This window comes from Chiloscyllium plagiosum, chromosome 5 (assembly GCF_004010195.1).
Source record: "Chiloscyllium plagiosum isolate BGI_BamShark_2017 chromosome 5, ASM401019v2, whole genome shotgun sequence".
In the NCBI taxonomy this organism is placed as follows: domain Eukaryota; kingdom Metazoa; phylum Chordata; class Chondrichthyes; order Orectolobiformes; family Hemiscylliidae; genus Chiloscyllium; species Chiloscyllium plagiosum.
The window spans coordinates 113,031,406-113,044,801 of NC_057714.1; the positions used below are offsets into that span (position 1 = coordinate 113,031,406).

The 13,396-nt window shown below is 39.8% G+C and overlaps 1 protein-coding gene across 7 annotated transcripts in view; it reads right to left on the reverse strand.

Moving 5' to 3' along the window:
- The window catches only part of nktr (natural killer cell triggering receptor), a 240,112-nt gene that overhangs the window by 48,986 nt on the left and 177,730 nt on the right, over positions 1 to 13,396 (reverse strand). For 6 of the 7 annotated variants that reach the window (XM_043690824.1, XM_043690823.1, XM_043690826.1 and 3 more), the window contains 2 exons: positions 3,549 to 3,578; positions 2,421 to 2,566 (listed from right to left, as the gene is read on the reverse strand). In XM_043690824.1, coding sequence (XP_043546759.1) covers positions 2,421 to 2,566; positions 3,549 to 3,578 — 176 coding nt within the window. Of the gene's footprint in view, positions 1 to 2,420; positions 2,567 to 3,548; positions 3,579 to 8,088; positions 8,117 to 9,065; positions 11,255 to 13,396 lie in introns of those variants that run through there. The other variant, XM_043690828.1, reaches the window with a different exon arrangement.

The window sequence follows — 13,396 nt, forward strand, 5'->3', positions numbered from 1 at the left end:
GTGCAGAGGAGATTTACCAGGATGTTGCCTGGAATGGAGAGGAAGTCGTACGAGGATCGGTTGAGAGTTCTCGGCCTTTTCTCGTTGGAACGGCGTAGGATGAGGGGTGACTTGATAGAGGTTTATAAGATGATCAGAGGAATAGATAGAGTAGACAGTCAGAAACTTTTTCCCCGGGTACAACAGAGTGTTACAAGGGGACATAAATTTAAGGTGAAGGGTGGAAGATATAGGGGAGATGTCAGGGGTGGGTTCTTTACCCCAGAGAGTGGTGGGGGCATGGAATGCGCTGCCTGTGGGAGTGGTAGAGTCAGAATCTTTGGTGACCTTTAAGCGGCAATTGATAGGTACATGGATGGGTGCTTAAGCTAGGACAAATGTTCGGCACAACATCATGGGCCGAAGGGCCTGTTCTGTGCTGTATTGTTCTATGTTCTATGTTCTAAGGGAGATCCAGTGGATGTCGTATACCTGGACTTTCGGAAAGCTTTTGATAAAGTCCCACATAGGAGGTTAATGAGCAAAATTAGGGCACATGGTATTAGGTGCAAAATACTGACATGGATTGAAAATTGGTTGGCTGACAGGAAACAAAGTAGTGATAAACGGCTCCCCTTCGGAATGGCAGGCGGTGATCAGTGGTGTGCCACAGGGATCAGTGCTGGGACTGCAGCTTTTTACAATATACATTAATGATATAGATGAAGGTATTAAAAGTAATACTAATAAATTTGCTGATGAGGCATACTGGGTGGCAGGGTGAAATGTGGGGAGGCGGTTAGGTGAATACAGGGTGACAGGCTAGGTGAGTGGACGGATGCATGGCAGATGCAGTTTAATGAGGATAAATGTGGAAAAATGTGTGGTTATCCACAGGAAGGCAGATTACTACCTAAATGGAGTCAAGTTATGTAAAGGGGCAGTACAGTGAGATCTAGATGTTCTTGTCCATCAGAAATGAAAGCAAGCATGCAGGTACAGCAGGCAGTGAAGCAAGCTAATAGTATGCTGGCCTTCATAACAAGAGGAATTGAGTATAGAAGCAAAGAGGTCCTTCTGCAGCTGTACAGGGCCCTGGTGAGACCGCACCTGGAGTATTGTACGCAGTTTTGGTCTCCAAATATGAGACCAAAAATTGAGAACTAGAGGACTGTGGCATCTGTGACATTGTAGGTTCTGAGATTATGACTATGGCAGGCTGTTTCTTGACTAGTCTGTGATATAGCTCTCTCCAAATTATAGTGAGCACTCATCCTCACGTTAGTAACAAGCACTTTTCAGAGTTGACAGGGCTGAGTTTGCTGTTGTTTTTGTTGATGTCAGGCAATCCACCCAGTTCAGTGTCAACCATATTGCCAAACACACTACCAATCTGCAGTCACATGTAGATTCACATGTAGTCACATTAGATTTCCTTCCCTGAAGAACATGAGTGAAGCAGATAGGTTTTACCACAATCGTTCATGGTCATCCATACACTTAATTTTAGATTTTGAATTCAAATTCCATATAAGCCATGGTGAGATTTGAACCCTGATTTCCAGAGCATTATTTGGGTTACTCAATTACTAATCCAACATACTGCTGTTACCAGCTTCATTTGTGTTCAAGATAAATATGCAACTGTTTAGCTGTGACCTCACTAATCCATGAAACACATATTTGCGATGAGAGCTTTTTGAGTAAAGGTGCGTGTCAGTTATGTTAAAAAAATTGTTGCTTTTATTGCATGCCAGTTTAAATATTGTGTTGTTTGAAATGAATATTTAACTTGTGCATTGTGGATTTAAGTTTAAGTAACAATTAAAAAGTAAAGGCAAGGATTGTGGTCATCCTACTGGACCATAGGACTGTTCTCTCATTAGAGAGTGAGATGACCAGCACTAGCTTGATTTGAGAGTTACCATTTGAGGGGAGAGGTTGAGAAGGAGATTCCTTCATGGAACATAACCTAGCTGGTGCTGGGTTTGAACCCACACTGTTGGCATCACTGCATCGCAAACCAGTCATGCAATAAATTGAGCTAACCAACCTGCAGTAATGAGGATAAGGAACACAGTCGAATTCTTCATTTTTCTGTGCAAGCCCAAATATCTTTTATACAAATTCAGATTTATTATGTGGTAGCATTACCGAATGAAGGAATTAATGAAATTGAGAAAGGAGCTCCTGCAACCAAAATATAGCCTTTGAGAAAAATCTCAAGAAGCAACCCATGAGAAAGAAACATATTTTGACTCTAATTAGCAAGATCATCCTTGTCATTCATAGACTGGAAAGCTTCTACGGCACATAGAGGAGAAGTCAATCATCATAGTCATGGGATATCACTGTACGAGTTTATCAGGGCAACATCCGTGATGCACAGCGAGAGAAGATTGTAAATATTACTCATTAAATACATAAACAAGAAAACTCACCATGACTTGCAGACTTAGGGACAAACTCCCCACAGTCAATGATTCGAACATCTGCATATGGTCGGCTGGCAGCATCTGTCTTCAGGTTTTCTATTTCTTTTATTGTGTCGAATCCAGTTATGACTTGGCCAAAGACGACATGTACACTAGAAATCAGAGTTTATAAAGGATTTTGCGTTAAAGTTCCTGCAAAGCTATAGGAGCTATATTTAATATGAGTACTAAGAGATTGGGATGAGTAATATTAATTTGTCTCCGTGAGATTTATCAATTAGTTCTTTGGAGTTGGGATACAGCAATATTAAAATTTACCACTGAACATTTCTCATTTATTGTATCTCATTGCACTATGTATTTGGACAAAAGCTAACTGAAGACAGACTCTGAACTAATAAATATAATTTCAATACACCAGAAGAGAATCAGAATCAATGGTATATTTTCAAATATGATTTTGTTACTACAGTTGAGATAGTAGAATCATAGAATCCCTTGAGCTGAAAAAGGCCATTCTGCTCAGAGTCTGCACCAACCCTCCAAAGAACATCCCAACCAGACCAAGACACCACCTATTCCCATAAACCCACATTCCCTTTGGGTAATCTACCTAACCTACACTTCCCTGGGCACTACAGGCCAATTTAGCATGGCCAATCCACCTAACCACAGATCTCTGGACTGTGGGAGGAAACCCACACAGACAGGGAAAATGTACAAGCTCCACACAAACTGTCACCTGAGGGTGGAATCAAACCAGAGTCCCTGATGCTGTGAGACAGCAGTGCTAACCACCGAGCCACCCAAATATCAGAGGATGAAACCAAATAGGATAATTTCTTTTTATAAATATGTTAACCAATCTCATAGCTAAAATTGATGCTACTCATAATTGCGGAATGCTTCACCATTAGATTGAAGATTTACCTTATGACAAAATGAATCAGCCATTGTTAGTTCAGCCAGGTAAGATGGTTATGAAGCTAAGCTGCAAATACCAGGCAGGTCGCAATAACAATAGCATCAGCAACTGCAGGCATTGAAGTTGAGCAACACAATTTGGACTAGAAGTTATATGCACTGCTATAAAAGTAAAACATCTTTGGACAATAAAAAGACAACGAGACCTACCCATCGAGATGTGGAGCTGGCTTTGTCGTTCTGTTCCATTGAAAAATTCCATTTTTGGGAAGGATGATGTGAAAAAAGAATAGGAAGGGTGTCACGAATTCAGGCACAGAGGTAAGGATCATTTTAATGTCAGGGTTGGAAGTATATTTAAAAATATGCAAGAAAGAGAGAAAATAGTTAGTTCAAACAACTGCCAGTCAAAAGTAATTCAATCACAGACAAACTGCTCTTCATGCACTGGCTGATGTTTTCATCAACTTAGCCTACAATCTTAACCTTTCCATTAGCATCCTGAAACACAAACATTTATCGTGGCATATCAGAGCCTTGTGTTCCATTTATAATGGGCTTTCTTTCAGCTTAATTCAAGAGTTCAAATGTTAATTCATGACCACCAACTAGTTCCCAAGATTGAGCTATTACACTGGGCCTGAAGCTGTGAATGCCAAAGCCACTACAACAACTAATAACAAAAATAAACTTCTTAGTTTAAATCATAGGGAAGTTTATTTGGTGATCTGATTAAAAATAGATACTTGTGAAACCTTCAGATGGCCTCTCTCCACTGTCGCTCAAATTATTTCTGACAGGGTCTATTTATTTTCGATAGAAGAGGGAATTTTAAATGTTTTTTTAGATTAGATTAGATTACTTACAGTGTGGAAACAAGCCCTTCGGCCCAGCAAGTCCACACCAACCCGCCGAAGCGCAACCCACCCAGACCCATTCCCCATTTACCCCTTCACCTATCACTATGGACAATTTAGCATGGCCAATTCACCTAACCTGCACATTTTTGGATTGTGGGAGGAAACCGGAGCACCCAGAGGAAACCCATGGAAACACGAGGAGAATGTGCAAACTCCACACAGAATCTCCTGAGGCTGGAATTGAACCCGGGTCTCTGGCGCTGTGAGGCAGCAGTGCTAACCACTGTGCCACCATGCCGCCCACTTTGAATATTTTCATGGTGCTGTGCGTGTTTAAAAAGCTAGTGCAGTTGGACCTCAATTATACCAAATCCAATTCATCAGTAGTCAAATGTTTTCATTTGAAACATTTCCTTGTATTGGTTTCCAAGCAGCCATGTGCTGGCTCAGTGTGTTTTATCGGAGGCAGCAGTTTAAGTGCAATGGCAATGCACAAACAGATAAACTTTGCTTATTTGATGGTTTACAATTAAATTTTCATCATGCCCTTTATTAAATTCACAAATTTTGCAAGACTATCCCCAACTCAACACTGCAAATTTTAGCTACTGCATAAACTATACAAAACACATTTGTTTTTTAATTTAATAAAGTTGGAAGGTGCTATCATTATTGCAGCAATTTCTGTGGTTAATCATAAGCAAGAACAAAACATTAGGTAGAGGGTAGATATGTTTTCAATACACTAACCCCAAGCGCTCTCTACATCTAAACTGCCCTTCTGAAAAGTCTATTGCCTTGCCATGTCTTAGAAATTAAACTTTCCCAAGGTTAGATCCATCACACTACAGTAACAGTGCTGTTCCAGACAAGCACCATCTGCTGGATTAGCAAGGAATACCATATCACTGATGTTACTAAGAGTCACATGGGCATGATTGAATAGCAAAAATTGAGAGGATTTAAGGAGGAACTCTCTTGTTGGAAAATGCTGACTGAAAACTTAAATGGAAGAATAGAAGGAATCAATTACACTTTTAGATTGTTCAATAATCCAAACCAATTAAAATTGATTCTGTCTTGTACAGTTCTGTGCCCTATTATTATTCATTAATAAAATCCATTTAAGAACATTTGGAGGTTGCACAGCTGGAATTATATGCATCGAAAAAACAGACAGACAATCTATAGACGTAGGACTAAAATACTAACATTCTCCGAGCAAAATTCCGACACTTCAGAGAAGTGGCATGATTTAAATTGTGGTTTTAGGCATTTTCAGACTCTAGTAGTGTACAAAGCACATCTGGGAAGTGAGAAACCTTCTGGAATGTGTTGCCTTAGAAATGTACAACCCACGACAAGCAACAATGACAAAAGCTTTTAGTAATACAAAGCAACAAGTTGAACATGAAAGCGATGTGTTTAGTACAGTGGATTAGGGGAGCATTAGAACTTATCTTGATTAACACCCACTTCATCCCTTCCATAAATGACAACTGCAGATTGACTTTCAAGATACAGCTGCTCTTTCCATTATATTTAAAATAATGGGAATTATAATCTCTGGAGTCAATGTAATTTAACAGTACGGATGTGCCATCTAGATTATTTAAACAGATCCCAGTTACACCAGTGAGTTCTGAGATCGTACTCAACATTTTATAAAGAAGATCACAGACACTTTAATCCAAGGTTTATTGCAAAGATTCCAGATTAATATACCTGCAATAAGAATTTTTCATTTTGAAAACCATCTGCAAAAAGAAGCTAATGTTCCCTCAGAACATATGCAATGTATTTAAGGCAGAAATAGGTATGTTCTTGATTGGCAAGGGGATCAAGAGTTACAGGGAGAAGGCAGGAGAATGGGGGTGAGAAGCATGTCAGCCATGATCAAATGGCAGAGCAGCCTCAATGGGCTGAATGGCCTAATTCTGCCCCTGTATCTTATAGCCTTAAGAAGAGCAGGCTTTAAAGTTTCTGCGTCTTTCTAGCTGTTTTGTATTTAGATAAAGTAATACAAGAAAAAAAATTATATAAATATATAGTTACAATTAATGCTGGGCATAGGCAAAGGCGAAAATTACATTTTTGTGGACATTCTTATGACAGGCTAATGTGGTTAAATTTCCAATTGGCCACTTGTACATCAAGTTAGGCCCAGAAGCTGCATTCCTGGTACTGAACAAGAAAGTGCAGTAACTGTCAATGTACATTATGATTCTTTGCTGAAGACTCTACTAGAATCTTTGTATTAACATAACTCCACTTGCATTATTGCAGCAGGATTGTTTTCTGTAAGCAGTAGCAATTTTTAAGATGTTGTAGTCATATCTGATGAGGTTAAGTGATGGTCAGCAGCTACAGATGACAGATAAACTTGAAGTCCTCGTCAAAAATTGGCACAAAGCAGCTGCTGATTTATTCGAATCTGTGCCTTTTATATTCAGGGGCAAATGAAACCAAGCCTTTAATGTGCACTTGGATTGAAGTGCTGTGCCCAGGTGACAATAGATAAATTGTGAAAGCTTGAATAAGAACCATTACAGAAACATTATTTAGAAACACATGAACAAAAGGAGGCTGGTCAGTCCCTCAAACCTGTTCTGCCATTCGATTAGACGTGTGGCTGACCTGTACTTTAACTGCATCTGCCTGCCTTCATTTCATGATAAAGGTACTCCTGTATTCCTGATGAAGGGCTTTTGCCTGAAACATCGATTTTACTGCTCCTCGGATGCTGCCTGAACTGCTGTGCTTTTCCAGCACCACTAATCCAGAAGGCCTTCATTTCATAACTGTTAACTGTCTTACTTAATACAAATCAAGCTTAATTTCAAAATTATCAATCGACACAGCTTCAACAGTTTTCTTTTGGGACAGAAAAGAGTGTTGCAGATTTCCATTACCCTTTGTTCAAAGAAATGTTTCTAACATCACACCTGAATGGCCTAATTCCAATTTTAAAGTTTTGACCTGTTTTGTGGACATTTCCATGAGGGAAAGTCTTTTTTTCTCCACTAATTTTCATATTAAAAGGAAATAATATTTAATAATAACTGGAGGTAGTGAAGCCAAACACCATCACAATGATGTATGTTGGTTCAGTGACAGGTACAAAAGCCAGACTGTCACTAGTCTTACATTTACAGATTCGAAGGATCACCACCAAAGGCTCGAGTGTGCTTTGAAGGGTTGGTAACTGGATTAGCATTACTCCAATCTTGCATTGCTGTTGATTGGAGAGTCTGTTTAAGCTGGTAGCAACCAAAAAAAATACCAAATGGGCCCTTCTAAGGCCACAACCCAGAAGGCTATTTTAAATTGGATTTTTCCAGTTGACAATCTTAAGTAAATAATGGGATATTCACCTAATTAGTAGCTGTCTCTCTCCTCTCCTACATTAGCCATTTAATGGGAGCAGTGTCCGTACTGTACCAGCTATAGTCTTACAAAAATTAATGCTGCTGCTAAAAGCAGAATATCCTACAAATGCTCAGTTGATCAGGCAGCATCTATGGGGAGGAGAAGTTAGAATAAATGTCCAGGTGAGAAAACTGATCCAGAATGTTACCCTACCTGTTTCTTTGCATAAATGCTGCTTGACTGGAGTGCTTCAAGCATTTTCTATTTTAGTTTCAAATTTCCTTCATGGACACTCTGGTTAATTTCATGTTGGTTTGGTAGCAGAATCCCCTCATTCCTTCCCCCTCTTTCTCCTTGTTCCTTTTAACACCCCCCATCAGGTGGTAAAAGAATTTATTTTGATTTCATACGAGCCACTGCCCTCCCTCCACAATAATTCAGAAAGTGCAAAGACATTTTGTTTTCAAGAGAAATCAACATACTGAGCAAATAAGGACAGCCTTAGAGTAATGGCACATTACCTTTGCAGCGCAGGATGTAACACTGATTCTGTAAATTTTACACAAAAATGGCAAGAGAAAAATTGTAATACATTCCAGACAAAAAAAATCCAATTTTTTTAAAAAAAACATATAACATTACATCACAAGACATCAAAAGTCAACACAACACTCGGAGGATAGATTTTTTTAAAGCAGTCAAAAAACATGTGATGCACAATTACAGATTGTCTTAAAATGTACTTGAAGCTTGTAGACACAGGGCTCTAAAATTTGTCTTGTAGTTATATTACTTTGTTTAGTTTTGCCATAAAACTTACAAATGAATGCTTTTATAATTATGTCTCCTATTCCCTTCCTACAACCAATGCTTATTTTTGAGAATTCATTGCCAGTGCCTCTTCCCCAACTCACCACCCTCTTATCTCAACACAACCACTACAGATCTACCTTCAGCTGGTCAAGCCTTTCATTAACAACATTATTTCTTGGATGGATTGGCGTGAGGGTCGCAGAATTTCTAGCACAACCAACACGTCAAATGTTCGCGAGTGAGGTTCCAGAGGGCTGCTGGCACTTATGGAACCCCACCCACAGTTGCAACCACATTCACTCCCTTCAGGAAGGGAGGAGACACCAGGACAAGTTGGAGAAAAATGATCTGCTTGCCCCAGAATGTAGTTTAATAAAGAGACTTCTGGTACAATTGTGCCTTTCTTCATCTGGCTGAAGGTAAAAAGCTTGACACAAGCCTTTAATGGTGATAAGAGGGCTTGCCATTTGAAAGGCAATTTTATTAGCACAACAGAAAGGCCAGTGATCGAGTGCCTCAATCTGCCATACTGTTATACACAAACTGTTATTTCAATCACACTTTGAGAGCTTTCTCATTTTGCACTTGATAATTCAAAACAAAACCCCAGCATAATTGTGTCTAACAGCTGAGACTTTGCTGTAACTAATGAACAGGGAGGCCATTAAACATGAGCAGTACTTACTATAATCGATCACATACATTTAACACGATGAACGTGGTCCAAGAGTGAGTCGCAAAAGTCCATAATTTGCATTCATTTTCACGAGAGCTTCAGCAGCCAAGCGACGCACATCATGTTCTTCTCAGCTTTATTGTGTGAAAGCACATGCAGGCTTGTAAAGCCTAACAACACCTTCAGCAGAATAAGAATTCAGCATTTGGAGCTTGACTTCAAAAACAACTGAAAAGATTCAGAGGCTTGGCTGCAGTTGAAATAAAGCATACCAAGGAAGGCATTAAAACAACTATATGCAACGTAAGGAAGTCAAACATCTGAGACAGATCAGAAGGACAAAGCCCTTGTATATCCTTCCATCAGGAAAATGGTTTCATTAATCAGACAGCTGCTGATATCAAACGTGGAGCAGAAGGTGTTTTGTCAAGTCCCATAAGTATGGCATGGGGTTGGTCATAAAGGTTTCTGAACTCTTGCCCCAAACATGTCAATTTAAGAAGTGGTTACAGGACGAGGGCATCACCTGTAAAGCTGTTTGCCATCATGGTCACCTTTTAAGAAAAGATGGCTTTTAAGAAAAGTTACAGGACTATGCAGGAAAGAACATGGACTAAGACACGTTTCACGGCATTTGATGTTTCTACTAATCCCCATGTAGTTTTTTTGCACTAAAATTAAAAGCATAAATATGCAAAATATCTTAGTAACTGGACATGAAGTTGGACATGGCCAATAGAAAATACGCATCCAGTTTAGATGACAATACATTGGAAGGCACAGTCAGTCGTGCAAATGGTAGCACGAAGTTCCAAAAGGATAACATTAGATTAGTTGAGCTGTCAACATTGGCAAATAACGCTCCATGTGGGAAAGTGTTACCCGCTTAGAATTGAAGATACATCAAAGTATTTTCTAAATCGTTAGAAAATAAGAATTCTAGGGCGCAAAGGGATCTCGCTGTCCGTGTATACAAAGTTTAGCGAACAGCTGCAAAAATGATCAAAATACAAGAGAAAAGACATTCTATAGCCTTGACCTAGATAAAGTATGCATTCAGTTTTTGGGAATATCACGTCAGGAAGGATATTCTGACCTTGGAAGGGTTGCAACATGGTGCACCAGAATTACATCAGGTATCAGAGGGCTGTTATGAAGATAAGTTACACAGAACTGACTTGCAATGCCTTGAATGTAGAGGACTGTAATATGAACAGATCAAAATATTTGAAATGGCAAAAAGATTCAACAAGGTGGGTAAAGAGAAACTTTTTCTTCTGGTGAGGAAATCTAGAACAAAAGGATTCAGAATATGAAATTTACAGATGGGCCACTTGGAAATGAAATTACGAATCATACTGTCACACAACAAGTTTTAGAAACCTGGGTGATTTTTCATCAGAAGACTGAACACTGGAACAACTGAAATTTCAAGACGAAGAATCAACAAACTCCTGTTTGCGATTGTATCAAGGAATATTGATTAGATATGGGTAAATGGAGCTAAAGCGCTAATCAACCATGACTTAAGAGAACAGGCTTGAGTGGCTAAATGGTACTACTATACACATGTTTCAATGATAAAATTGATGAAAGGATGCAGTGAGTTCTGTTGCAAGTGACAATGTAGCTAATGTCAGAAGTGCCCGGAAGAGGGGATAGTTTAGCTCAGTGGGTAACAGCATCTGCTAATAAATTTATTGGCACCGGTTAAAAATCACTGCATCAGCTTTTGGTGCCTGTCTGTTCTCCTTGTCCCATTATGTGGGCATACTTAGCAAATCTCTGGCAATGAGGAGGTTACATGAAGAGAAAGAGAGGCATGTCCTGGGTCAACAATTGCAAGGATGTTATTTGTCAGAATATAAATCTGATGTTGTGAGAATCTCAATTTAGGAATAAGTAAAAGTTGATGGACAAACCACTGGGATACTATGGAAAAAGATCAGGTTTGAAGATACTCAAGAAACATCAAATCCTGATGATCAGACTTTCTTTTAATAGCTGTTTAAGCAAAAAGGAGGCAAATTACAAATGCATCGTCAAGGTCATGTCCGAGCACTTGCTTCTGAGCAGCTATGCCATCAAACAGAAACTTTAGTCCAAACAAAGAGAGTTAACAAAGGATATCCTCTTCTGCAGCACCATGACAGGAGAGTGGCTCAGTGGTTAGCACTGCTGCCTCACAGCACCAGGGACCCGGTTCAATTCCACCCTCGGGTGACTCTCTGCGTGCACATACTCCCCATGCCTGCATGGGTTTCCTCTGGGTGCTCCAGTTTCCTCCCATAGTCCAAAGAAATGCAGGTTAGGTCAATTGTCCATGCTAAATTGTCCATAGTGCTCAGAGATGTGCAGGCTATATGGGCTAGCCATGGGAAATGCAGTGTTACAGGAATGGTGGGAGGCGGTCTGTGTGGAATGATCTTCAGAGGGTCAGTGTAGACTTGATGGGTTGAATGGCCTGCTTCCACACTGTAGGGATTCTGAGTGGTCAGTTCAATTACTGGAAATACTGAGAATGCTGGTAATCGGAAATAAAAACAAGTTACTAAGCAGGTCAGGCAACATGTGTGAAGATAGAAATTTCCAAAACACTAACTCTTGTTCTCACTCTAATGCTGAGTATTTCTAATATTTTCTATTTTTAATTAAGTTATTGGGTTTAATTTTTACTTATACAATTAGAGCATTCGAATTATTGGTCTGGCTCTCTTCTGTTCATACTATGGAGAGAGATGAGTGACATTTCTTATTGGAGTAATATTTTTACATATTTAGCATATATTAAAGTTTTTAACAATATCACAAAGATGGTGTGTACTGCATCCTAACATCTAGTAGGATCTGGGCCAATTAAGTAGATATATTATTGAAGGTATCTTTATGCTCAGTAAAAGGTTATGCACATTTATGGGAATTGTGTATAGAACTAGGAAGTTCTACTAATATGCAGAAGCGCAAAGATTCGTTTTCCTAACGGTGCAGGGATATGCACCTTTCATTGAAGCTATTCAGTCAATGTGATGAATTCATCGAGTTAATGAATGTACTTCAATGCATCTCAATGCAATTAAAGTTAATGCAATCTTTAGTGCAATCACAATTAGACTATTTAATTTTATGCTGTAATTGTACACTGGATAAGGTTCAGAAAATATTTTTTTTTAAAAAGTCAAGAAGAATGGGATAATGCAGACAAAAGGCTTTAATTTGACACAAAGATTAGAATGCACTAACACAGCGCCAGAGACCCGGGTTCAATTCCCGCCTCAGGCGACTGACTGTGTGGAGTTTGCACGTTCTCCCAGTGTCTGCGTGGGTTTCCTCTGGGTGCTCCGGTTTCCTCCCACAGTCCAAAGATGTGCAGGTCAGGTGAATTGGCCATGCAAAATTGCCCGTAGTGTTAGGTAAGGGGTAAATGTAGGGGTATGGGTGGGTTGCGCTTCGGCGGGGCAGTGTGGACTTGTTGGGCCGAAGGGCCTGTTTCCACACTGTAAGTAATCTAATCTAATCTAATCTAATCTAATCTAATCTAAGATGATTGATGAGGGCAGAGCAGTAGATGTGATCTATATGGACTTCAGTAAGGAGTTTGACAAGGCCTCCTATGGGAGACTGATTAGCAAGGTTAGATCTCATGGAATACAGGGAGAACTTGCCATTTGGATACAGAGCTGGCTCAAAGGTAGAAGACAGATGGTGGTAAATAGGTGGTGGTGGAGGGTTGTTTTTCAGACTGGAGGCCTGTGACCAGTGGAGTGCCACAAGGATCGGTGCTGGGTCCTCTACTTGTTGTCATTTATATAAATGATTTGGATGCGAGCATAAGAGGTACAGTCATTAAGTTTGCAGATGACACCAAAATTTTAGATGTAGTGGACAGCGAAGAGGGTTACCTCAGATTACAACAGGATCTGGACTAGAGGGGCCAATGGGCTGAGAAGTGGCAGATGGAGTTTAATTCAGATAGATGTGAGGTGCTGCATTTTGGGAAAGCAAATCTTAGCATGACTTATACACTTAATGGTAAGGTCCTTGGGAGTGTTGCTGAACAAAGAGATCTTGGAGTGCAGGTTCATAGCTCCTTGAAAGTGGAGTCGCAGGATAGTGAAGGCGGCTTTTGGTATGCTTTCCTTTATTGGTCAGAGTATTGAGTACAGGAGTTGGGAGGTCATGTTGCGGCTGTACAGGACATTGGTTAGGCCACTGTTGGAATATTGTGTGCAATTCTGGTCTCCTTCCTATCGGAACGATGTTGTGAAACTTGAAAGGGTTCAGAAAAGATTTGCAAGGATGTTGCATGGGTTGGGGGATCTGAGCTACAGAGAGATGCTGAA